Source organism: Cebus imitator, unplaced genomic scaffold (assembly GCF_001604975.1).
Source record: "Cebus imitator isolate Cc_AM_T3 unplaced genomic scaffold, Cebus_imitator-1.0 Scaffold279, whole genome shotgun sequence".
NCBI classification, from domain to species: domain Eukaryota; kingdom Metazoa; phylum Chordata; class Mammalia; order Primates; family Cebidae; genus Cebus; species Cebus imitator.
Window position 1 is genome coordinate 3,752,068 of NW_016107594.1, and position 27,217 is coordinate 3,779,284.

Here is a 27,217-nt window from a genome sequence, read left to right on the forward strand (position 1 = left end):
GAGACTGCAGTGACTGTGGGAGCCAGGGGCTTATGGTGAGCCATGATCGCACCACTGCCCTGCAGCCTGAGTGACAGAGGGAGACTTCGTCTCTTAAAACAAACCAATGAAAACAAGTACATGAGTTTCTTGAAAGATTCCCAGTGCCTACTTCCAATTCAGAGCTCTGTTCTCAGGCATGTTGCTGGGATTTAGACACGGGGTCTCCCCAAAGTGGCAAGTAGTGATGCAGTCAGGAACAGACAGGCCAAGCCCTCCAACCCCCGTGAGTGTGACTGTCCTTTCTTAATTTACACAGAAAAAGTGCAACTTGTCATACTGCATTTTAAAATAAAAAGACTTTATTTATGAAGTCAGACAGCAGCTAACAGTTTGAGAAGGCTTGGGAAGAAATCACTTTCACATGGGGAGATATATGCAACCTAGAAAATATTTGGCTATGTCATAAAATTAACATTTTTAGTCATCTGTAAAGTGCTGAGAAATTTATTTCTGGTGACTGCCTGTGTTAGGATTTTTTTTTCTTGTTATCTGTTCAGTGAGTGAAACACTGATATGCTCACACTCACTAAGTATGCACCTTGACATGATGGTGTGCACTAATTATGCACCTTGTCACGCAGGGGTGGCTCTGCAGCTGCAGAATAGAAACCTATGTGTGCTGCAGAGGAGGCGTCTGCATGACAGACAGACTGGTCCGAGGTCACACTTCTTGGCCTGGGTCCCACTGCCAGCGACAGCAGCCGGCACGGCCTTAGCACCAGGAGTCATTTGGAGCGTATGTTCAAAAGTGGGCGCAGCATTCCGGGTCAACAGGAGCAAGGAGCTGCAGGAAGGAACTAAGCAAGACTTTCCTGCCTATTTCCTCTAATGCTAAAGCACATACATTTCTCATGTGGATACTGCGTCCATTTATATGAGAATGGAGGAATAATTTGGTGTTGATGCTTGCGTCCGAATGTTGACAGGTGTTGAGAATTTTGGTTTGAAGCAAACATTATTTGTGAAATGCTACAGATAATATATCGACTGAAACATTAACTGTTATTTTTTTAATAGAAAATGCAATATAAAAATATTACTTTGTTAAAATATACAGTACACACATTATACCACTTTGGAAAACCCAGTTTATTTCTGAAAGCAAATCATGCTAACTGGATTGGTAGGTGTTACCTGCTTTTAAAATTGTTAACAAATTTTTTTCTAAAATTCAAAAATATAGAATATAAATAAAAGTCGTGAATCTGAATCAGGTAAAATTATTTTTAAGAATTGTTAATAAATGGCTACACTACTGAATACATATTTTCTCATAAATTCTTAGTCTGCAAATTCTCTAAGTAATATGATACAATAGGTCTGACGGATGAAGTTTAACATTTAGTATTTATATGTGGACTACAGCAGTCGAGAAGAACGTGCTATTTTCCCAGAACTGCACTCAATTATCGAAAATTGCATCAATCTTCTGCCTTTGGAAGTGCTTATATTTACTTCTGCTGTACAGAAGGGAAGGAACTGGCAGGAACTCCACCATTACGATATTGCACATTCTCCCCCAAATACTGTTTTTAATTTATTCCCAACCAGTGTAGACACAGCTTAATCACTCATGCCATAGGATTAGCTGAGAAGTCACCCTTGATTGCAAATTCTGGCAGCAGGAGGCAGCCGTCCTGCTTATATATTCAGCAGGGGGATCTGCCAGACCATGACGGACGGCGCCAGCTCCTCCTGGTGAGGCTGCCGGGCCTTCCTGTGCACCCGGCGGTGGCCCTGCCCTCCACAGACCACCAGCGCCGAGCTGGCCTTGGCTCTCTTGGCCCGTCGTGCTTTGCTTTTAAGCGAGACAGGATCCTTCAGCAGGTCATAGATGGTGCTGTCCTCCGATCTGTGCTCTAGAGAGCTGGAGCCGTGAGACAAGCTCAGGGACCCAGATGAGGAGGACATGTCGCTTTTCTGAGCCATCGATCCCAGTGAATCTCCTAACCAGATGGCTGCGTCAGGGTCGCCCTGGCTCAGGGATGAACCGGCTCCCTCATTCGGAACTGCATCCTTCTGGTCTTCATCCTGGGGCTCAGAGTCGGGAGCCAGGCTGTCCCTGGATTTGTCCTTGTCTTTCTCGTGCAGAGCCGTGGCCAGGACAATGAATTTGACAGGACCATTGTGTGCATGGTAGGAGACCATGCCTCTTCCTAAAAAGGGAAACAGTTCAACAGCTGTCTTTTAAAGTAGGCAAAATAACAGAAAAGGAAACGAAAACTGTGTGACTTAACACCAACACATCTCTCCCTGCCCAAATAACGAAACCTGTAAGTACATTTTGTACTCGAATAATAGGTTACAATGAAAGTATCTAGATTATATTCTGGGTTTTTAGTTAATGTGAAGAAGGCTTTAAAAATTATTATTTTTTCTTTTTTTGCACAAAAGCTGGAATACCATCAAAATTATTTTCTAAATAGCAATAAAATAAAATATAAACTTGTGTTTTCCTCAGCAGTATCTCAGTTCTAATGCTTGTACTTTTCAAAGTAATCAACTAGTCATTTTTCCATTCTGTATAAAATACCTTCTCACTTACCGTGTGGAAATATATGGAATTTTCCTAAGTATTGATTGAAAATATTAAAGCCTGAAATGTGTTGGTTTTGGAATGACATGAATAAATTACCAGCTGCCTGCCATTTTTCATTACAAAAAAGTTCTGGGGTTCAGAACAATTTAACTCTATAGTTTGATTAAAATTGGGACTTTCAGTTTTCAGGTGATATGATTCACATTTTGAAGTCATCATCATATCAGAAATACCTGTAGGTCTTTCTAATGCCACACAGAGCCCCGCAGCCTCCACACTGATTCTCTAAGCATCGCGTGGGCCTGGCCTGTCTTCTGGGTGCTTCACAGGCAATATAACACACAGACAGGAGCACGTGTCCTTTCCCCAAGTGCTTTCAGGATGAAACAGGCCCCAGCCCTCACCATCATCCTACTCTGGCCAAGGCAGATGACATTATAGAATTTTCCACCATGGTGAGAGTTCATTTGCCAAAGAGCAGAGGGGCAAAATGAAGTCTGCAAGGGGCAGGTGCTGGGGGGACTGTGCAAGGACAGGGACATTCATCACCTGGTGAAGCACATACTTGTGGTTCCCTGCACACCGCGATTTTGCCCCTGGGCATGCTTCCAGGAGGAACTTGTGCCTGTGTCAGCAGAGCCAGCCGTGCGAATATTCAGAGGCTTTCTGTGTAATGCAAAAAACAGGAAGCACCTAGCTACCCATCCAAAGGAACATAGTGAGGGTGCACCTCCTTTCAGGAAGCACCTAGCTGCCCATGGAGAGAAATACGGTGAGAGCATGCCTCTTTTCAGAGTCACCTAGCTATCCATCCAGAGAAACACAGTGAAAGTGCGCCTCCTCCCAAGAAGCACCTAGCTGTCTATCCAGAGGAACACAGTGCGGGCACACCTCCTCCCAGGAAGCACCTAGCTACCCATCCAAAGGAACACAGTGAGGGCGCACCTCCTTTCAGGAAGCATGTAGCTACCCATCCAGAGAAATACAGTGAGAGCATGCCTCCTTTCAGAATCACCTAGCTATCCTCCAGAGAAACACAGTGAGAGCATGCCTCCTCCCAAGAAGCACCTAGCTACCCATCCAGAGAAATATGGTGAGAGCACACCTCCTTTCAGAATCACCTAGCTATCCATCTAGAGAAACAGTGAGGGTGCACCTCCTTCCAGGAGGCACCTAGCTACCCATCCAGAGAAATATAGTGAGAGCACACCTCCTTCTAGGAAGCACCTAGCTATCCATCCAGAGGAACACAGTGGGGGTGCGCCTCCTTCCAGGAAGCACCTAGCTACCTATCCAGAGGAATACAGTAGGGGGTATGCCTCCTTTAGGAAGCAGCTAGCTACCCATCCAGAGGATCACAGTGAGGGCGTGCCTCCTTTCCGAGGCAGGCTGCAAGCAGGGAGACAAAAGCACTACATTTGGGGCACTGGCAGGGATGACCCCAGCAACAATGATAGAAAAAGCAACAGAGGCTGTGTGTGCCATGGGACAGCTACAGAAAGTGCAAAAATTGGAAAAGTGAAAGGAATCCTTTAAGATACAAATTGGTACAACTACAGAGGAAAACCAAAGGAATAACTGATGTAAAACTTGGAATCAGCCAGGCGTGGTGGCTCATGCCTATAATCTCAGCACTTTGGGAGGTCAGGGCGGGCAGGTCACCTGAGGTCAGGAGCTCTGAGACCAGCCCAGCCAACATGGTAAAACCCCGTCTCTACTAAAAAATACAAAAATTAGCCAGGCATGGTAGCGGGCACCTGTAATCCCAGCTACTAGGGAGGGTGAGGCAGGGGAACTGCTTGAACCCAGGGGGTGGAGGTTGCAGTGAGCCAAGATCACGCCATTGCACTGTAGCCTGGGTGACAAGGGTAAAACTCTGCCAAAACAAACAAACAAACAAAAAACAAAGACAAAAAACCCAACAACTCAGAATCATCACTTCCTAGACTGTGAGCAGAGAGGGATAAGGCTGAGAAGGGGTAGCTGGGGCTCAGTGTGTGAGTCATGGCCCCTTCTAAACTGGGCACAGGCATGTGGCCTCTTCTCATTACCATTTAAACTGTAAATTGTGCATTATACACAATTCTATTTTTTTATAGGCCGTGTCCCTTATCTGAAATTCTTGGGACCACAAGTGTTGGGATTTCTCTTTTTTTCTTTTCTTTTTTTAAATTTTGGAATATTTGTATTTTACTTGCTGGTTGAGCATCCCAAATCTGAATTCTTCCAATGAGCACTGCCTTTTAGCATCACCTGGACAAAGAATTTGGAGCATTTGAGGCCGAGGTGGGCAGATCACGTGAGGTCAGGAGTTTGAGACCAGCCTGGCCAACATGGTGAAACCCCATCTCTACTAAAAATACACAAATTACTGGGCATGGTGGTGGGCACCTGTAATCCCAACTACTTGGAGGTTGAGGCAGCAGAATTGCTTGAAGCCAGGAGGCGGAGGCTGCAGTGAGCTGAGATCACAGCACTGCTCTCCATCCCAGGTGATAGGGTGAGACTCTGTCTCAGAGAGAAAAAAAGAATTTGAAGAATTTTGCATTTTGTTTTTGGATTTGGGGTTTTCAACATGTAAACCTGCATAGAACATAATAAAAACATAAATTAGGAAATGAATGGCAAAACTAGAATTCCTTAATCCTGACAGGTGGGCCTGCCAAAATTGGAGTGCATGGAAGCCACCGCCAGGTCAGCTGGGGAGGAGATCACAGAAATGGAGCCCTTAGCAACAGCTCTGCTCTAAGAGTTCCTGCAAGCCGTTTTCTCCGTTAGTGTTCCCCCCGCTGACATCATCATCCGCATGGAATCTAAGGCCGTGGTTTACCTAACTTACGAAGAGTTTTCTGCATCACTTCAGACTCTGCACACATCACTTCTGCTGGCTGCGTTCTACCCATTACTGGCAATGCCACCATTTTATTAAACAGCCCAATCCCTAATTTCGAATTGCAGGTCACCTCCTGTTTTGTGCTATTAAAAATAAAATGCTGTGGCAAATGTCTTTTTGCATCATACTTTCTTTCTAAATTACGCTGCTTACTGGAACAGCTCCCTGGACTGGGAATCCTGATTCCAGACACACAAGCACATTTTAAGGCCTCCAATGACTAATGACAGCATGCTTTCCAGAAAGGCCATGCGCTCCAGCTTGGGCTCCTGCTGACATTGCAAGAGCACAACAGAGCCTTTTCAGATCCTGGCTTCCTTCCTCACAAATAAAATACAGAAAGGAATGATGGAGATCCATATTCTTCACAATGTGAAATACAGAAAAGAATGCTGGAAACTAACTGTGGCAGTAAACAGAGTATAAAAACATAAGGTTCTCCTCGGACTACTAATGTAAGAAACAGAAAAAATATAAATTGATAATTCCAGTTAAACAGACATCTATTAAGTCATTATAATACACTGAAAAAATACAGATAATGTGAATTGTTTAAACAATCCTAGCATGTTAAATCATACTACACACTGCTAGGTCTCACGAGTCTGCAAGACAGGATGCAGCCACCCAGACTGCAGGTGCCACTCACCGGTCACTTTGGGAATCCCTTGCAGACGCGGGACCGGCAGAGCCACGAGGACTCCCAGGCTGGTGCCGACCATCAGCAATCCATGGCAGACAAGCAGGCTCGTCACCGACAGCCGCTGGTGCCCTGGGGCGGGAGACACAGAAGTGGCTTCAGGCCTGGTTTGTGCAGCAGAGTCAGTGGGATGGTGAGGGGGTGCTGGCGGTGGCACTGGAAACCCCAGGGGTCTGTTGTGCCACCACCAAACACCCTAGGGGCAGGAGGTGGCACAGGAGTTCCCAAACCCGAGTACTGGGCTCCCTCAACCACATGAGCAAGACAAGGCTCTTGGGGAACATCCTGCACCCACACCTGAACAGAACAGGGCAGATCCTCGCTGGGTCTCCCGGACTGGTGCTGACCATCAGCAATCCATGGCACATGAGCAGAATCTGCACAGATCTGCTGGGCCCCTTCAGCTGTGAATCAAGCCCCCAGAAGCATCTTCTAAACCTTTTGCTTCTGGGCCATGCAGCAAGTGAGCCCATGAGCCCCAACACACACAGCAGCCTGTGGCTCTTTGGGAACACAGAGGCCCCTTTACAAGTAAGGAGAGGTCTCTTTTTTTTTTTTTGAGACGGAGTTTCGCTCTTGTTACCCAGGCTGGAGTGCAATGGCGCGATCTCGGCTCACCACAACCTCCGCCTCCTGGGCTCAAGCAATTCTCCTGCCTCAGCCTCCTGAGTAGCTGGGATTACAGACACGCACCACCATGCCCAGCTAATTTTTTGTATTTTTAGTAGAGACGGGGTTTCACCATGTTGACCAGGATGGTCTCGATCTCTTGACCTCGTGATCCACCCGCCTTGGCCTCCCAAAGTGCTGGGATTACAGGCTTGAGCCACCGCGCCCGGCAAGAAGAGGTCTCTTAATGGGTGCGGCTGGACTCGAGTAATGGGCCCTCAGCTGCAGCTGGATCCTAGAGGGGACTGAAAGTCCCCTCCAGGGCTCTGCATGAAGAACAACATCATCACACGGCCTCGGTGCTGGACACAGCAGGGAAACACTGCAGTGGACGGCGGGATCAGAAGGGCCTTTGAAGCTCATCGTTAGTTTGGTTTTGATCTGCTTTACAGCCAAAGATCTGAAACCCAGAGAAACTAAACAATTTACTCTGACTGAGACAAGGCTAGAAAGTGGCTGCAAAAGAATGTGGAAGATGCATGGCCTGCTCTAAAGACCCCACCTCACCGCAGTTTACAGGGCGAGTCTGGATTTCATGTCATTCCACCGCAACTCTGACACAATCGTCAGCACCACGGCTTTCAAAAACGAACAAGATCATGCCCGGTGTTTCTCTGTTTAGCCCCAAAGCTGAAGGCAAAGAAGGCTAATTTAGCTTGCTCCTGAGAAGCGATGGCAAACACTTAAGAGTTTGATTCTTCTTTTCTGTAGACATCAACGCTATTTTAAATATCCCCACATTTAACACAAAGTTCATTTCAGATAAAGAGCATGAAAACCTGAGTGTAAGATGCTAGGAAGGGAAGAAATCCCAGGGGGGCACCGGGAAAGGCTGCGGCCATGTGACTGAAACAATGGCTGGGCTCCTGGAAGGGCTCCTGAAATGCTGGACAAAGTTTGCATTTAATAAAAAGGGTAAACGCAGGTAAAAACCAGATACGAATGTTTCTAACTGGTTTGAAAGTATCCAGGAACTAACTAAAAGAGTCAAGTTCCAGGGAGTGGTTTTCCATTGCATTTTCCAAGCAGTCCACGAATCAGCATCTTTAATTTTACATGCGAAAGTTGATGGCCATGGTCACGAGGTCATGTGGTCATCTTCCGATTCCAGAGGCTGCTGTGAGTGCCGCTGTCCAGGCGTCCTGTGCCGGTCTGGAAGCACCGACAGTGACCTAGAGTGGGACACCAGGGCGTGTCCCAGAAGCGGCTGGGTACTGGGGGCTGAATCCCGTGTGAGGTTGATGGTGAGGTGGGAGGCGGGGATAGCTGAGGTAGGGAAAGAGGACGCAGCTACACAGTGAGGTTGGTAAATGGGACATTTGAAGTGGGACTGAACGCAGGTGAGCCGCTACTGGATGACAAGCTCCCCGGGGGCCACCAGGGCCTTCCCGCAGGCAGCCTCAGAGGGAGACACATCTCCCGCCCTGGGAGCAGCCCCGGAAGCTGGGAGGGGCTGGGGGCGTAAACAACACCATCCCAAGTTCATTCAAATAACCTCACAGACAGAACAATGACTAGAAGGAACAAACACGTCCGCCAAGTGTGGGACAAAATGCTACCAGGAAGATTCACCCTCTGCTCTTCCCAGCCCGGAACATAAACTGCAGGATAGGCCAGGGCCACACCGACTGCTGAGAGAGGCTGACTCCCAAGTCCTCAATCTTGTTCTTTAATTTACAATCCAGTTTAATTTACTGAATTCCCTTAAGGTGAGGTCCACAGTCTTTAGAAAAGTTACAGTTTTTTTTTTTAAATGGAAATTTTGGTCATTTTATTTGGTCACGTAGTTCCTGGAGACTCTGTATTCACTCGGTGGAGACACAAAAAGATGCAATTTACCATGAGGTCTCAGCACTTTTCCATCAAAAATATCCTCCTTTCAACATGTGGGACAAATCAGGAAACATCTGCCTGGTGACGTAACCTACTGCAACCACTCAGAACCTCAACATCTGAAGCGCCTTGGACTCTATTGCCGTAAACCCTACTCCTCTATAACTTAGAAAGGTAATGACAGCTCTGACAAATATGTATGTTAATTACAGACCTTCATCAACTGTTAGTTTGTGTTGAATCTGTTGTAGCTTATGTGAAAGAATGGCAGCTAAAAGGTTTTCAGAACTGGATTCCAAATAGAAGGAGAAAAGCCAGGTCCTTAGCTACAGAGTCACAGATTCCCCAGGGGCCAGCATGCTGAGATCCTGAGGAAGGAAAGTTTCATCACGTTGTGTGAACTTAGACAAAAGGTGTGGGTTATAGTACACTTTGTTTGTTTGTTTTTTCAAAATCTGTTGTTTTTGCCTTGGCAAGTCTTGATTTGCAGAAGCGACTTGTCTTTTATATTCCAGCAATAGCACAAAAAGATAATTTTATTTCTTGTTACCACACACACACACACACACACGCGCACACCCATTTGAGCACAGTCATGAATACAACTCTAGAATGAAAGGTTTTCGTGTGTGCACACAGAGCACAGAGGACGTGTGTGGGTCTCCAGGAACCATCCTGGACAACGAGGAGAAGAATCCAGGAGTACTGATGGCCTAGCAACCTCAGCGTCTGCACACTTCAGCACAGTATGAATACACCCTGACTGGAATGTCTAAATGCAGCATGAAAGGCAATAATGTTTATTTCTGTGAAATACTGCCTAAAAGTCAAAGAGGACTGGACAGAAGAGATGAGGGGAAAGGATTCTCTGGAAAGGACGCTCTGGCCTACTCATTCCCTCTGAGTCACAAAATGCAATGAGAATCAGAACAATTTCAGACCATGCTGTACCAAGGATCTTACAGAGAATCACTGTCAGAAGCATCACAAACAAAACTGAACTGGTGTCGCCGCGGTCTGCTCTGACTCACACACCTCTCTGCTAGCGACGAGGCCACGGCGGCAGCAGACCACAGCCTGGGAGCAGAGAACTGAATATGGGTAAAACAGTAAGTGTCCCCCAGAAATCAGTGAAGCTGGAGCTGTTTCAAACTTAGTACTGAAATGCCGGAGAAATCTGCCAAGTAGAGGCATGGTGCTCCAACTGGACTGATGCATGCGTTTACTTTGGTGCAAGTCTAAAATGCAGACCTGACCATGTGTGCAGGAATAAGTAAAGACCCACAGAGCCTGTGGAGCAGGGGGCTAAGAGCACGCACTGTGGCCATGCAGAGCCAGCCCAGGATGTTGGAGGGGCCTGGGAGGGTGGGCACCAGGGGAGGGTGGCTCTGCAGAGCACCACGCATCTGCTGGCACCAAGTGAGAGGCTTGTGGTGGGCTTGGGATGGACCCAGCACCAGCGACTGGAAACCATGAGCTGAAGGGTGAAAAGTGCCGAGGAAGGGAAATTCAGCGCCCAGCAACAAACAACTCTGCCATCCAAAAGAAGCAGCACAGGCAGCTGTGCTTTAGCCAGCATCTGTGACCTGAGCACCCAGGAAGGGCTCTGCATTCTACTTCTGGGTGGGTGCAGGACTGTGTTGGGTGCTCTATGCCTGGAGGGAGGCAGGATAATTCCATCTTCCTCCTCTACAGGATTGGTCAAAGATGGGTCCAAAATGAAACATCAAGAACCTGCCAAACGTGCACAACTTTCAAACAGCAGCAGCAGGGAGGCGGGTGGGACAGGCAGCTGATGGTGGGGTGGGTGGGGTGGGCAGTGACAGCGGGGTGGGGTGCTGGGGTGTGGAGATGGGTGGGGGTGGGTGCTGACAGCAGGGCGGGGTGCTGGGATAGAGTGGTGGGTGCTGACAGTGGGGTGGGGTGTGGGGATGAAGGGGCAGGGATGGGTGCTGACTGGGGTGGGGTGCTGGGGTGGGGGACAGGTGCTGACAGTCGGGTGGGATGTTGGGATGGGGTGAGGCTGTGGGTCCCCAGAGCACGGACTTTCCTCTTCCGCTTTGCTGTTCATAGCCTGGGCGTGAATGCTGTTTGCTTTTATTAAATTGTGTATAAGGGTTATTTTGTTAAGAAATCAAATTCCAAATAGAAACTCCACTCACACTTGCCAGAGTCTTCCCGTCATTAGGAGTTTCTTTCTGATCCTAACTGGAGAGGGATAAACACCAAGTGTCCTGCGGGGCTGCTGCATTTCCGTGGCAGCTCTTGGAACTCTGGAACCGGGGTAAGCATGCCGGCCTTCTCAGGATTTGGAGGCTCAGAGGCTGGAGCCCGTGGGAGGTCGCGTGGCAGGGTTTTTCTCATGACTCCCTCCTCACCTCCCCTTGTGTACAGAACTGTGAATACTCGGACACTTGCTGCCACGTGAGAGCGTGCTTTGGCAATTATGGATGTGACTTGGTTCGGTCCCAACAACGACAGCCCATTCCTGCAGCAAACATTTGTTCCAGCAGCGAGTGCTCCAAAGAAAACACAAGGTCTGCAGCAGAGTGTCCGTCTGCTTGTTGAGTGACAGGGACTTAACCATTTTGGTTCTCTAAATATAAACCTGCATGTTACATAAACCTCCTTTTCCTCACTAATAGAAATCTACAGTATTTTAACAATGACTTGTACAAAGTTAGCCCCAAAGAAAAGAACAGCTATCGCAGACTCTGGGTGCATCAAATATATTCACCCTCCCATCTCCAGTGACACAGAGGCCCCGAGGAACATCCTCAATTCCTCCTCGTCCTCCTCACCCTCCCCTTGTCAAAGGATGGCCTCACACCCATTCTAGAACCTGATCCCTAATCACTGTTTTTTTTTTCAGTGTATCATAAATGGCCCCTGCCATGGACTCAAGGTTTGCGTCTCCCCAGATTTCTATGTTGAAGCCCTGCCCCCAGTGGACTAGTGTGAGAAGGTGGGGCCTTGGGGGCTGATGGTGATGAGGTCATGAGGACATGGTCCCCGTGATGGGACTGGTGCCCTTACACGAATAGGGGGATATGCCAGGGCTCTTGCTCCACCACCTGAGTTCCCAGCCAGAAGACACCAACTGCAAAGCAGGAGGCAGATCCTCCCAGAAACCTGCCTTGCCAGCACCACAACAGCCTCCAGAACAGGGAGGAAGGGGTCTTCTCTCTCGCTTGTAACCCAGCCCGTCTGTGGCGTGTATCACAGCAGCCGAGGGGCTCCGACGCAGGGCCCTTACTCCATGCCTTCCCCTTAATACTGCAAACGTCTTCCAATACCCACCAGCAGGCAAAGAACCAGAACAGCCCTTCCACCAACCCCACTGCGGCCTCAGGTTACCTGTGAAGGAAGCCAGTTGGGACCCTCCTCATTTCTTTCCTCCACACCCTGTTACAGGGTGATCTTGCCCAAACTCAGTGTGTAACAGCCTTCTCTCCCCTGCCCAAAAACTTCAGTCACACCCACCAACAACAGGGCATTCACAAACGTATGCCTCTGTTGGCCTCTCCCAGACAGCCCTCCCAGCCACAGGGAGCCTCCTGTTCTGTGTTCTTCAGCCTCTCGTCCTGGTTTCCCCAGAGCCTTGCGTGCCGACGATGAGAAATCGTCTCCCACCCGCTCTGACCTACAGAGACGGCACTGCCATGCGGCTCCTCCCAGCAGGCAGCTCCTTCAGGGGCCTCTGTGTCCTCACCAGGAAGGGCTCAGGTGGGCCGACTGCACTCCGCACCCCCACGTTCGTCCCCGGGCTCTGCCCCGTCCCCTCACCTGGCAACATGTTGTGAACTGGGGTGGCGATGTTGATGTCCTGCAGGTGCTTGAGTGTTTCAGTGTGGAAAAGGCGGAGCGTGGACCCCGAGGTGAAGGCCACCCAGATCCCGACACCGGCCACGGCCATGTGGGAGATCACCATGCCTTCCTCCTGGTGGGCCTCCAGCTGACCCTGTGAAATCGAGAGATCATGGGCGGGTGTCAGGATGCACCAGAGTGACAGCTCCACAAGTCTGCTGGCCCCATGGAGTGAGTCTGAGCAGCCTGTGAGGCCCCGTGCGCCTGGAGCGATATTTAGCGGCTGAATATTGCTCTGTAGCAGCAGGCTTTGCTCCAAACCACAGCCCTCTCCAGCAACCAAACACCAGCAACCCAACTGTTGACCATTCTCCAACCATCCTGGTTCCTTCGTGAGCCCAGACAATGGCCATTCCAAAGACACAGCCACGGTGCACCTGCTATGGGGTGCAGGCCACCGAGCTTGTGTCCAGGAGACATGGGTCAGAGGAGGCATAGGAGGAGGACCCGAGCTGTGGGGACTGATGGAGGAGGCCCTCCATCCTGCCAGGCCCATCAGAACCTGCCCGGGACTTTCCCCAAGGTCTCCAGGTTGTGGTGTGAGGCCCCACCGCCTGCCTGCAGCTCAACCCTGGTTCTGAGTGTGCGCCTCCTCCTGGCTCTGCTGCCCTGGAAGGAACCTTCTGCTTCTCCATGCAGCGTGGTGTTTCTGGAGCTTCCAGGCTCAGCTACGGCCCCACAACTCCGAAAGCTCATCCCAGCAGCCTGCTCTGAAGGGTCCCACTGGAGCCGGAGGCTGGGCCAGAGCCTGGGCCCTCCTCACCCTGCAGCCAGCAGGGGCTGCTCATGCAGCGACCTCCCACATGGCCTCAGGGGCTGCCTGGTGTCCAGGCTCTCTGGGATCAGTCCCAGGAGCACTGTCCCTGCCCTGCCCATCAGGGATTGGAGGGGGCGGCAGGAGTGGCCTGGGATGAAGCTTAGAGACACTGTGCCCCCAGGAAGCAGCGGCCTCACAGTTCTTGAAATTAAAGAAACTCACAATCCTGCACAATTATCTAAAGTAAACTGATAAAACTCATAAAAAACCCACAGGAAATATCCAGGCTTGACATCTCTGCCCTAAGAGTTGTTCCACAGTCTGCGAATAGGGGGAAAGACAACGGCCCCCATGGCGAAGACTGCTGACTCCACACACATGCCCTGTGGCACCAAACCCCCACCCTGCAGCACCGTGCTGCACCCAGCACCCAGTGGGCAGGAACTTCAGCAGATGGGACATCCCATCTCCCCCAGTATCACCTCTTATTTCAGATGAGATGCCATCAGGAGCAGAGGGAAGAGGAGGACCCTGGCTTACACGGGGGCTGCAGGGCCTGAGAGCAACACCATATGAGGAGGGGGCTGTGTCCTCAGGCTGGGCACTCAGGCTGGGTTTCTGAGGGAGGCGACACAGTGCTGGAGGCTGGCCCCCATGGCCATGGGTCCCTACACTATGGGTCTTGAGTATGCTCCACATCTGACTGTCCACCCCCTGGAGCAAACTGGAACCCCCCCCAGGTCCCGTGATGTGAAGTGAGGGGCCCTGCTTCTAAAATGCCTGCTCTAGAGTCAGCCCTGTAAATGCCCCTCAGCATACGCACAGTTTCCTCATATAAGATTTCTTCAATAATCACAAGTTGAATTTAAATATTTGTCAATGGAAAGGAGCTGGTGCTCACAATTGCAAAGGAGGCTGCGTCACCAGCTTGCGACGTGGTTTCTAGGCAGAGAATCGAGCTCCTACTCCCCAGCGGAACACAAATCTCACACACAAAGATCCCAAGTGTTTTTATGAACTGAAGCCTCACAGGATCTTCATACTCTGAAACATCTGGCCTGTGCAGTGTGGGAGAAAGAGCATCTCCCTGGGAGTTGGGAAATTTGGGTTCAGATTCCAGATGGTTCTAGCGAAGGGCTGTTTTTGGTCCCCTCCTCCCTCTGGCTTGGCCTCCTGCGTCACAGAGGAAAAGGCGTGCAGGCCAACACTTCCCCAACACACCACCTCCAACGCAGAGCTCCCTGAATCTACAGAAGGGCCTCCTCCCAGCACTGGCTCCTTCCTGTCCTTCTCCTTGCCATCCTCCTGGCATGGGGCCCTTTCTCTCCAGCTTCTGTCATTCAGCCCCAAAACAGGTACAAGTCTCACTCATCTTAAATAAAAAGGAAGAAGAGGAAAAAAAGGAAAGGAGGAAAAGCCGTGTACCCTCTTCTGGCTGCGCTAAGGTCCTCCCTTCTCCTGCCTGTGCTAGGCAGGCTGTTCCCAGCAGCTGTCTCAGTGCTAGCTCATCCACCTGCTTCAGGCCGACACCGCTAACTTCCCAGCTACCTCCAAACTGCCACCTCCTTTTGAAAAAAAAGCTATAATTCACATATCATGAAGTTCACCCTTTCAAAGTGCTGTACAATTCAGTGCTGCCAACCTTCACCACTCTTGAATTCCAGAACATTTCATGACCCTCATGCCCCCTTCCCCAGCCCCTGACAACCACTCATCCACCTTCTGTCTCTGGGTTTGCCTCCCTGACATCTCATATAAACAAAATCCAACAATGTTTGGCCTTTTGTTTCTGGCTGCTTTCACTGAAGTTGGCGTCTTTCAGGTTCACCTATGTGTTGGTGTCAGTAGGGGCTTCACTCCTTTCTATGGCTAAATCAAATCTCAGTGTGTGAAGGAACCACATTCTGTTTGTCCATTTGTCAGTTCATGGGCGTCTGGGCTGCATTTGCTTTCCGACTATTAATAACGCTGCTATGGTCATTCGTGTCCACATGAACACTAGGTTCTTCTGAATCTACACCTGTGATAGGAAATGCTGGGTCACGTGGTAATACCATGAGTTACTTTTTGAAGAACTCACAAACTGTTTTCCCACAGATTATACCATTCTGCATTCCCAACAGCAAGTTAAGAGTCTCCCATGTCCTCACGTGGTCTCCAGTACATGCTGGCTCCACTGACAACATTATTCTTGCCATCCCAGTGTGTGACATCGAGTCTCATTGTGGCTTCGCTCCGTGTTTCCCTCGCAAGCAACAAAGCTGACCGCCTTCTCACATGTATGGGCTGACTGTACATCTTTGTTGCAGAAATCCATTCAGTTTCCTTGCCTTTTATAGGGTTATTTTTCTTTTTATTAACTTCTAAGAGTATGTTAGATGCTCTGCATACTAGATCCTTCTCACATGAGCTGTACATATTTTCTCCCACTCTGTGGGTTGTCTTTTCACTCCCTTGATAGTGTCCTTTGAAGCAAAAAGGTTTTAATTTTAATGAAGCCCAATGTATCTTATTTTTCCACATTGGTTGCTTGTGTTTGAGGTGTCAGATCTAAGAAGCCACTGTCTAGTCAAAAGTCATGAGGATTTACCCCATGATTTCTTTTAAGGTGTTTATAGTTTTAGCTCTTACATTTATGTTTAATTCATGTGAGATAATTTTGTATGTGGTATAAGGCAGGGGTCCAACTTCATTCTCTGCACATGGATACCCAGTTGTGCCAGCAGCACCTGTTGAAGGGGCGATTCAATATTCAAATGGAATATTTTTGGCATCGTGTTGAAAATTATGTGACCACAGCCACATGTGGTCTCCAGTCTACATAACTGATGTATGTGTCTGTCCTGTGTCAGGACCATGCTGTCTTGCTTACTGTGCCTGCGTGGTAAAACCTGAAATTAGAAAGTATGAGCCTCTAATTTTGTTCTTTTTCCAGTTTATTTTGGGTATTATGGATCTCCTCCATTTCCAGATAAATCTCGGGATGTGGTTGTCAAGTTTTGTTAAAAAAAAAAAAAAAAAGCAGTGGAAATTTTTATAAGGATTGAGTTGAATCTGCAGATCCATTTGAGGACTGTTTTCTCCTTAACAGTAGTATGTCTTCCAATCTATGATCAGAGGGTGCCTTTCTCTTTATTTAGGTATTCTTTAATTTCTTTCAATGATATCTTGTAGTTTGTGTAATTTTCTCTAAGTATTTTTCTTTTTAACAGCATTATAAATGAAGTTGTTCTCCTTGTCTCATTTTCGGTTGTTTGCTGCTAGTGTACAGAAATTTAATTGATTTTTATGTACTGATCTTGTGTCCTGTAGCCTTGCTCAACCTGTTTATTAGTCCAGTAGTTTTGCTGCAGATTCCTCAGAATTTTCTACATACAAGAGAGTATCATATGCAAATGGAACTTTACTTCCTCTCATCTGGATCCTCCACCCTGTTTCCCTTGCCTAGTTGCTCTGCCAGATCCTCCAGTACTGTGAACAGAAATGCTGCAAGGCACCATTGTCTTGTCCTTGATCTTCAGGGGAAAACTTTTCTTTAACCTTAAAGTATGACGTTAGCGGTGAGTTTTTTATAGATGCTGTTTGGCAGATTGAGGAAAAAGTCTATGCTTAGTCTGAGTGTTTTTATCATAAAATGGGGATAAACTCACTCTGTCAAGTACTTTTTGTGAATCAATTGAGATGATCATGTGGTTTCCCCCCTCACTATTCTGTTAATGTGATGCATTCCAGTGATTGATTTTCACATCTTGAACCATCTTTGCATTTCAGGAATTCATCATTTTTCCAGGGTACACAATCCTTTCAGTATGTTGTTGACTTCACTTTGCAAGTCTTCTGCTGAGAATTTTTGCATCCATGCTCACAGTGGATACTAGTCTGTGGTTTTCTTGTTGTGTCTTTGGTATCAGGGTCACACTGGCTTCAGAATGAGTTAGGAAGTGTTGTTCCCTCCTCATCAATATTTTTGGAGAGTTTGGGAAAGACTGATGTTAATTCTTTTTTAAGATGTTTGGTTAGAATTCACCAATGAAGTCATCTGGTCCTTGGCTTTTCGTTGTTGTTAAGAAGTTTGTGATTACTGAATCAATTTCCCTACCAGTTTCAGGTCTATTCAAATTTTCTATTTCTATTTCTTCATGATTCCGTTTTGATAGTTTGTGCCACTCTGAGTCTGTCCATCTCATCTAGGTTATCTAAGTTGTTGGCCACCTGCTGCCTGTTTCATGCACAAGTCTCCATCATAGCTGGTTCCTTGAGCCAGTTCAGAATAAAGCAGAAATTACTCCTGGAAAACTGCTTTGGGCAGAAAAAGGCAATTTCCATAGACAGGATTTTAAAAAGCAAAACAAAAACCGTGGTATGTGAGGGAGCTCTGGTGTGGCTAGAGAATAAAGGAGAACAAATGAGTTTTCCAAACTTATAGAAAGATGGTTTAAAAAAAAACAAACCCACGGTTTGCTGGCCATCGGACCTGGAGTTTTTGACCCAGCACAACCTCCTTGGTTCCAGTCCCCAAGCATCTCACACCCCATTACACTGCAGGCAGAATACTCTTCTGAAAACAAATTTCATGACATCTGTCCCACGCCAAAAACCCTTCAATGGCTCAGCATGATTCGCAGCAAAAATGCTTTTCAAAAGAAAACTACACAGAACTCTGCTCTAAGAAGTCAAGTCAAAGGCAGCTACCTTCAGGGGCATGGGGATGTCTGCACTGCCTAGGCCTCCCCACAACCCCCATGAGTTGAGCCGGTGACCGGGCCCAAGCTCCTCGCCCCGCACTGCGCTCGCAGGCCACCGTCTGCTTCCAGCAGCCCCTCGGGGACTAGTCTCAAAGCCGGGTGTATCTCTCCCTCTGAGGTGGCATCCTGGTTTTTCTCCTAATCAGTCCCTCCTCACCCTCGACCAGCCAGCTGCACAGGCACCATCTCCACGCAGCTGCTGAGGGCCCTGTGGCTGCAGGGACGTGTGCTCGGCTTGATGCTCTGCTGCTGCTGTCGTGAAATTTGTAGTAACTGCAGAACGCAGGGCTTGCTGTGCCAGCCTGAGGCCTGGTGGGAGTGTTGCCCTCGAAACTTCCTCAGCACCCTCACTCATGCTGGCAGCCCAGTCATTCTGGGACTGAGAGCTGGGCCTGTGTCTTCAACATCTTAACCATCTGTGGTTGGTTTGTTTTTGCACAGTGCTAGTACTTGGTGAGTGTCTGCTGTGTTTCTAGTGGAGGACAGGTCATATGGATATTACTTTAGCACTGAGGTTGGGCATGGTTGCTACTTTCTCTGAGCCTTGGTTCTCGGTTTGAAAATAAGAACACTGGGCCACAGGATCTGTCTCCGTTTGCCTTGAGAATGTGTAATTCTGAAGGTGTCTGAAAGAAAGCTGACTATGGACTGGGTTTCAGCAGTGTTCAGGGATCTCTGGACTCTCCTGCTGACTTGGGCCTATTGTTTTATTTTCTGTTTGGATGCAGGGTCTTGCTATGCTGCTCAGGCTGGCCTTGAACTCCTATTCTCAAGCAGTCCTCCTGCCTCAGCCTCTCAAGTGGCTGGGATTACAGGTGTGAGCCGCTGTGCCTGGACGGGCCTGTTTTGTTGCCGTGTCTCTTTCTGCACAATAACAAGAATTAAATTCCTATGAGGAAAAATGCGTGCCTGCAGAAAATCACTGTGTTACACTAGTTAGGTCATCTTTAATATCTTGTCTATTTTATGATTTCACTCTGTTTTTCCCTTCAGTGGAGGACGGTGGGAAGAAATCTATTTCCTCTCTTCTCTTTCTCTCCTTCCATCTGTCAAGAGCACTGCATATTGTAGAAGATCAAGGGTATGGAATAAGCGGTTTGCACTTTAAGCAGCTGTAGTCATTAAACTGAAACGAATTGTGATTTGAGACTCTAAGCAACAAGCCTGCACAGGCGATGCCCCCCAGAAACCCGGAATGATTTGCCCTTTCCTCAATGTCAGATCCCTTAGAGCTGCATCTGTGTTCCTAGCACTATAAAATCTAAACAGCAATTGGACAAGCCCGAGGTTAAGAGCCGTTTGCAGCTGGGAGAAAAGAGATGCCTTCCTCTCCCCTGAAGAGTCCAAGTGACTGGCTGGCGCTGTGCAGCAGCTCAGCGTCCACGGCGTGTCTTCCCATCTGCTCCTGACGGCCCTGACAGGCAGGCAGGTGCACCCTGGCACCTGGGAGTGCTGCACCAAGCACCTGGCTCAGCATCTCTGCTGGTTTGCCCCATGCTGCTATGCTATGGCGCCAGAGCTGGGACAGGGGCCAGCCACTGTACTGGTAACCGTACTCACTCCTCCACTGGCAGTCACTCCGGGAACACCGGAGCCTCAGAGCCTCAGGTGACTTTTTCTTCCAAATATCGCTGGCACCTTCCATCTCACTCAACCCAAGCCCAGATCACATGCAGTGCCCAGGCAGGCACTGTTCTGACAGCATATGGCCATTTGGGACGGATCCCGCCAGCAGCTGCTGCCTCCCAACCCCCACCATCAGCAGGGTGAATGCACACCTGGGGCGCAGATCCTGTGGGCTCATATCCTGCGGGCTGCACCAGCCCCCGGCCATAGTTCCCTGCACAACGGAATGACAGGATCAATTTCATGTTTTCAAGGGAGCAGACTTTTGCTTCTTTCTAAAAATGTATTTAGTTATTTTGGTACCAAAATACAAGGAAAGAGCCCTATATCTGGATCCAAACACATTGCTTCTCTCTGAGTCTTCAACATTTACAGCATATAAATTCTCTGGAACACGTGGAAATAGTGTTTCAACTGCATTTAAGTCACAATCTGGAAATGTTATGTTGTTCTGGAAGCTTCCTGGTGACAGCCACAGACAGCATCATTCCAGCTTTCTCGTTACTAATTTATGACAAAAATAATGCAGTTTTGAGGGAAATGTTTTAAAGAAATGTTATATTATTGTTCCTTCTTTGTGGAAAAAAAGCAAATATGGACTAACCAAATGTGTCTGGATCCTGTATATTTAATCATAATTTATTCTAATAACAAATGACAGCTTCCACAGGCATGCTCTTTGCTAGGGACCCTCACATCACACTTCACCCACAAGCAGCCTGAGAAAGGAGAATTACCCCCGGCTATGAGCTCAGACAACTGAGGTCCAGGTAGGTGGCTCATCCAAGAGAACAGTATACTATATGGCTGAGCTAGGACGTGAACCTGGTGCCTCTGTAAATACACAATTACTAGGATGACTGTACTGATCGTGTACAAGGAAGAAGTTGTGACAGCATCCACAGCGCCACCCTGCATGGCAGCACTGGCTAACCAATGGCTCCATGTGAGACTGAAAGCTTCATTCTTAGGACCCACGAAATAAGAAGTGTCAAATGGATATGAAAAATAACAAGAACAATACTGCCAAAAATCATGTCACATGTTCCCCGACCACCCTGTCCTGCTATTTGCCGTCCCAGTCTAGCAGGCCAGGTCTCAAAGAATGTGGGGGAGGCCGTGTCAAAAACAGACACATACACAGGAATGCTATTCATGATCCACGGAGGAGCACTGGCCTCCATGCGGCCCAGGACCCAGGGCCCATCTGCACCTTGCCCCAGTGTGGATCTCACATCCCTAACCAGGCCCACATCTCCGGGGACCAGCCGGAGAGCCCTTTCCTGATGAAGATGGCATTAGCCCACATTCCGACGCTTGCTGGCGGCACAAGGTGCGTCCGCCTGGCAGCTTGGGAGCCACTTTCTCTCTGAGACGACAGAGCATGCCACCTCGGGACATCCTGAAACAGGTCTCATGAGTGTGTGCAAATGCGATTCATGAAATACCAGCAAAATGCCTTCAAGTTCCTAACCTGGGGAACTGATACATCCCTCCTAACAATGGTCTAGACAAGCATTTTTAAAAGCCCATAATGATGTTTCTTTCTGGATTTGTGGTGATTTAGTCACTAGAGCATCTTCAGAGGCTTCAAAGAGATGAAATTAAATCCCTTGCCCCAACTGAAGACATTCTTTCCTATGACCTTTTGTGTGAGGGTCAAAGGAATTTTTTTTTTTTTTGAGACAAGGTCTCACTCTGTTGCCCAGGCTGGTGTATAGCAGTATGATCTTGGCTCACTGCAGCCTTGATTTCCTGGGATCAAGTGATCCCCCCACCTTAGCCTCCTGAATACCCAGGACTACAGGTATGCACTACTATGCCCAGCTAATTTATAGATTTTTTTGAAGAGATGGGGTTTTGCCATGTTGCTCATGGTCTTGAATGCCTGAGCCCAAGTGATCCACCCATCTTGGTCTCCCAAAGTGCTGGAAGTACAGGTGTGAGCTACTGTGCGCAGCCCAAAGGAATTTTTAATGATGAGCTGATCCATTTCGTTGGCTGAAAAAAACACCTGTGTTATCAGGATTTGTTTAGGATCAGTGGTGGCGACACATGGCCATTAACAGACAGGAGAAAATAAGACAGTGCGACCTTATAATAAACGCCCACATGACCTGGCTGAAAAACGCAGGTGTGACAAGCAGTATGTGGCCTTTTCCTTATTACTTCAGGAATGCACGTTGAGCTGCACCCACACACACACTGGCATGTCACACAGCCACTGACAAGAGCAGACATGGGTGGGCTCGCTGGGCACTGCAGACTTGCTGGGACTGAGCTCAGACAGTGTTCCACAGCCTGCTTGTCCACACATGCCCCCATGGGCGCACATTTAGGAACACCCACCAGGAGAGGGCGGGCCTCCTCCCGCTGTCCGAGCTCACCTGCTCCATGGGGCACAGATGCCCTTATTTCCCCAGCTCCTCCCATGCGCATGCATTTAGGACACTCCCAAGTGTTTGCCATACCAACAAGGTTGCAAGGGACCCCTACGTGTGTGTGCACAAGCTCCTCTGTGGAGTGGATTTCTCTAGGGTAGGAAACTTGCAGGAAGACATTATAAGCCCCAGTGCTAACTGGTAACAGGTAAGTGCCCTCCGGAGGGGCTGCCCTAAGGCCCCATAGTTCTGAGAACCCTGTGCCCCCACATTCTAACTGGGTCGCACTTAGCATTTACCTTCTGTCAATCTGAATAAAGGGCACCTTGAAGACCTGTGCTTGCCGGGGCTGGGGGAGGGAGGGCTGAACGGAGAACAGAGGATTTCCGGGGCAGTGAACCCTCTTCACGATGCTGTAGTGGTAGGCAATGTTACAATACATTTACCCAAACCCACAGAAACACGGTACCAAGCGTAAGCCCTCAATGAATTGTGGACTCTGGGTAACAATGACAGGCCAGGCAGTCTCAGGGACTGTGACAAACGCGCCACTCCAGGAGGGCTGATGGGGGGCGGGGAGCTGCGGGTGTGTAGGGAGGGGTATGTGGAAAATTCTGTACTTTCCACTCAGTTGTGCAGTGAACCTAAAACTGTTCTAAAAATAAAGTTTATCAATAAAATAGTGCCTTGCTTTAACAGGCAATTTTAGTTGCTAATAAGGCTAAGGTATGTATGTATGAGTTTATTGTTTATTTGTATTTCTTTTTCTGTGAGCTGCCTATTCAGGTCCTTTGAGCATCTTCTATTGGGTTGGTTATCTTTTTCTTAGTTTAATAAGAAATCTTTGTATTTAAGAACATTAACTTTAGTCATATACACAGGAAATGTTTTCCAGTTTTTCCTCTATAAATATTTCATACACATATTTAGATGTAAAAAATGTTATTAAGCTGCATCATTTTATTTATTATGGTAACTTCTGGGTTTGTGGCATGCTTGGAGAGGCTTTCTGCATTGCAAAGTAATAAAGCCATTCTACAGCTTTTTATCTTAGAGGTTTACAGTTTCATTTGATGTTGAAATTCCCGTCCATCTGGAGAGTTCAGAACAGGAGAGGGCTGGGGTCTGAGAGCCAGCTGTGTTTCCCCAATGCGGCTCATTCGTTTCCCCATTCTTTGGTGAACGATCCATTTAGCCCAGTGAATTGAAACGTCACCTCAATCAAATAAGAATCTTTCCTGAGTCCTTGAGGACTCTCTAAGTTCACACTGAACACATTTCTTAAGGCAATGTTTCTTTTACTTAGCACGTAACCAGTGAACACAGCCAAACGATTAAAAAATGGTTAGTTGAATTTTCTTGCTAATCTTGTCTTTCTAAGCAAAACCTAGAGGGAATTTTCTTTCCCTTTCCCTTTTTTTTCGCTTTTTCGAGACATAATCTTGCTCTGTTGCCCAGGCTGGAGTGCAGTGGCGAGCTCTTGGGCTCAAGTCAGGCTCCTGCCTTAGCCTTTAGCGTACTTGGGGCTAAGGTGCGCACCACCACACCCAGCTATTTTATTTTTTTTTTTTTTTTTTTTTGTAGGGACAAGGTCTTACTTTGAGTTCAGGCCGGCCTGGAACTCCTGAACTCCTGAACTCAAACGATCCTCCAACCTCAGCCTCCCAAAGTGTTGGCATTACAAGCGTGAGCCACCACGCCTAGCTAGAAGGAATTTTCTTTTAGCACAAGGCCACAGACAAGAAGCCTTTTTGACTTCAGCACTGGAAGTCAGCTGAGCTGTATCTGAAAGGCATCTTTTCTGCACTGTGTAGCCACCTAAGCGACTTACCTCTACAGCATGAGTCTCCACACTGATGATGAAGACTTGACCTCCAGAAGCTGCCCACAACGTGTCTTCCATCATGAGTAGACTTCTAACGGGCAGGACGCCTAACTTTATCACTTTTTGAGGTTCTGAATCCCAGGATCCATCTTAAAAGAAAAGACGTAATTTCATTCAAGTTCAGTATTCTGTACATCGGAGTAGGAAAATGGGATCACGTATCATTTTAAATAGCAGACAACAAAAAGAGCACATGTGGTGTCAACTCTTGTGCCTGATCCTGTGTGCGGGCGGGGGGAGATCCACAAGCTGCCAGCCACACCAATCAGCCCACGGAGTCTAGCAGGAAGCACACACAGCTGTGGCATGCACAGCTCGGGCCCCCCACCTATCCCCTTCACGTGTGTCCCAGACAAACCACTCATTCACCCTGAATCTTGGCTTCCTTACTGTATAATGAAGATCATTCTACCACTAGCCTCAAAGGTTTCAAAAATTTAAAATGAAATAATGCGTGTAAAAAGCTCAGCACAGTACTCAACACACAGGTGTTCAATAAATACTTCTATTTACAATAATAGTATATAAGATGATACCGTCATCATGAAAAGGAACTGCATGCAAAATAAGTGGGCGGATGTTGCACTTCCCCATTAGCTGTTTGCATTCTAACATGTGCCTTGCTATATACTGTATCACGAGGAGAGACCATATCTTCACAGAATACTTTAAAAAATCAAAATTGAGGTCAAAGGAATTCCTTTCTTTTGATGAATTTGTTCCCTTTCTTGAAGCCTAGGGAGTCATAAAACATTTCGGTTTGAAAACATTTTCAAAGATCTACTGGCGGCCGGGCACGGTGGCTCACGCCTGTAATCCCAGCACTTTGGGAGGCCGAGGCGGGTGGATCACGAGGTCAAGAGATCGAGACCATCCTGGTCAACATGGTGAAACCCCGTCTCTACTAAAAATACAAAAAATTAGCTGGGCATGATGGCGCGTGCATGTACTCCCAGCTACTCAGGAGGCTGAGGCAAGAGAATTGCCTGAACCCAGGAGGCAGAGGTTGCGGTGAGCCAAGATCACGCCATTGCACTCCAGCCTGGGTAACAAGAGCGAAACTCTGTCTCAAAAAAAAAAAAAAAAAAGATCTACTGGTGAGGTCTTTCACACTTTATATCAAGTATGAGTCGCTAGCTTGAATATCAATAAAAAGTATTTGAAACAAGATTTACCATAAATTTTTAGTGGCTAATGTAATTATCCTATAAATAATTAAAAATAATTCTTCAGTTCTCCATCTAACCATTAATTAAGGCATCGACCTTAAAAATGTAACTAAATTATTAATCCATCGATGCCTTCGACTTCCTAATCAAATAAACACACTTCACTCAGTCAGGAGAACACGGCCCTAGTTCTTATCTCTTTGTTCTCGATTTCAAGCACTGAACCTTTGAATACAAAACAAGTGTCTGAAGCTGAGGTGTGCAGTCACTAAAAGGCAACTATCCAAGCTTTGGCTTTTGTGGCATACTTTTAGTTATAATTCAACTTTAATGGAAATGCTTTAATGTTGCAATTAGGCTAAAAAGTGTTGCTGGGTGATTATTAGCCCCCGTGAATATGAGCCTGCTTTTCATGCATAATAGGTGCACAGGGCCCAGTGTGCATGGGCCTTCCCATGTGGTACTCATAGCCCTTTAAAGCAGTGCAACCTCCAGAACTACGAGGACTCAGTGCAGAGCTACAATTTTCTCTGACATTCACATGCTCTGCAGGGCACGGAGTGGCACAAGAATGCAGGGTTTTAAATCCTAGGTCAGGGCTCTATCCACCACCCGCTGCACTTGAATCCTGGCTGTCCAATGTGACTTGGCAGCATCCTACGGATAGCACAACTCCTTTAAAACAAGAACTCAAAGATCAATGACAGGATGGCCTACTTCAGATGTTTCGCCTGGTTAAGGTTTAACTTCCAATAACTGACCTTTGTTCTCTAAGCACCTGAGCGGGTCTTTCTGCAGTGTGCAGCGTGCACTTGTCCTTCTTGGGATGACTTCTCCCTGCATACCTGTCTCAGGCCAGAGCCCTCAGCAGGCTGCCCACACCACAGCCAGACCCAGGCACATGCTAATGACGTTCTGAACTAACACTTAAAAATCTGAAATTCTGTGGCAATTTCCAGATTTTTAAATGTCTTGAAAGTCAGAGCCCTGGCAACAGTGAGGAGCTGGGAAGCAGCCTCCTTGCTCTGCACAGGCTGAGGCCTTCAGCCAGCCACATTCCCCACCACCAAGAATGAAGTGGCAGGCTATGCACTTCTGCGCAGGCCACCTCGCGGGCTCCTGGACAGTACACCCGCCAGCACTCTGTGGGGAAGATGCGAAGAGACACATTCAGTCCATCTCAGTTACACATCATGTTACAGATGAGGCGAAAACACAGCCCAGCACAGGGCTGCACAGTGGACAGGACAGCAGCGCAGCCAAGTGAGATACTCACGACACGCTCATGAGGAAACCCAGGAAAGAAACGGGGGACGTAAGCATAAATACATTTTATGTAATCGAAATGTAACTTCTATTACATTTAATAACCAGAAAATAGAAAAAAATCCAGATTATATGAAAAAGTCTATCAACACACATTCTTCCATGAAGCTTCATGCAAGAGTGTGAGTGCAGAGCGGTAGAAACACGAGCAGCGGCAGGGAAGCAGCTGCGGAGGGGCCTCCCCCTACCCCGGAGCAGGGACGGGACAAGAATGTCGGCCAAGGAGGTTGGCAGAGGTTATAACAACAGGTAAATGACAAAGCAGGACTGGAATGGGAGAGGCCAGCCCCAAAGACACTCAACTGTCCGTGGATAACTGAAATCATGAGGCCGAGTGAAGAGGACGGTACAGACCGGAAGCCAGGCTGGGGCACCCACCAGATGAGAGGGGAGCAACCAGGGACCTGCCAAGGAGCCGGGGATCTGCCAGGGATCAGCAGGTCAGAGTCTAGATGGCTGAGGGGCAAGACAAGAGCGGCTCCTGTGCCTACTCCACCTACTGGAGCGAGAAAGACGACCAGGCCTTCTTGGCCCAAGTGTGCACACAGGCCAGGCCGGAACCACACAGAAGGAGGGGCTGTCTCTGTGGAGCAGGCTGAGAGAGTCTCCCCAAAGAGGAGATATCGAAGTCCAAGGGCTCAGCCCAGGCTCAGGGAGGGGCTGGCGCAGATTTCTAAGGAGGGAGGAGCTCCAATGGCAGCAGGGAGCAGGGTGCTCAGAGCAGAGACAACCGGGGTGGTTGGAGGGCGAAGTGCCTTGTGGGCAAGGAACAAGGACTGGAATTT

The 27,217-nt window shown here is 48.1% G+C and overlaps 1 protein-coding gene across 9 annotated transcripts in view; it reads right to left on the minus strand.

Annotated features, from left to right (window-relative positions):
• Positions 1 to 319: 319 nt before the first annotated feature.
• Positions 320 to 27,217, minus strand: part of ARHGEF10 (Rho guanine nucleotide exchange factor 10) — a 120,496-nt gene continuing 93,598 nt past the window's right edge. For 4 of the 9 annotated variants that reach the window (XM_017501129.2, XM_017501132.2, XM_037728724.1 and 1 more), the window contains 4 exons: positions 23,884 to 24,026; positions 12,463 to 12,637; positions 6,124 to 6,246; positions 320 to 2,198 (listed from right to left, as the gene is read on the minus strand). In XM_017501129.2, the coding sequence (XP_017356618.1) occupies positions 1,684 to 2,198; positions 6,124 to 6,246; positions 12,463 to 12,637; positions 23,884 to 24,026 (956 nt within the window). In that variant the 3' untranslated portion in view covers positions 320 to 1,683. Of the gene's footprint in view, positions 2,199 to 6,123; positions 6,247 to 10,330; positions 10,411 to 12,462; positions 12,638 to 23,883; positions 24,027 to 27,217 lie in introns of those variants that run through there. The other 5 variants (XM_017501131.2, XM_017501133.2, XM_037728725.1 and 2 more) reach the window with 2 other exon arrangements.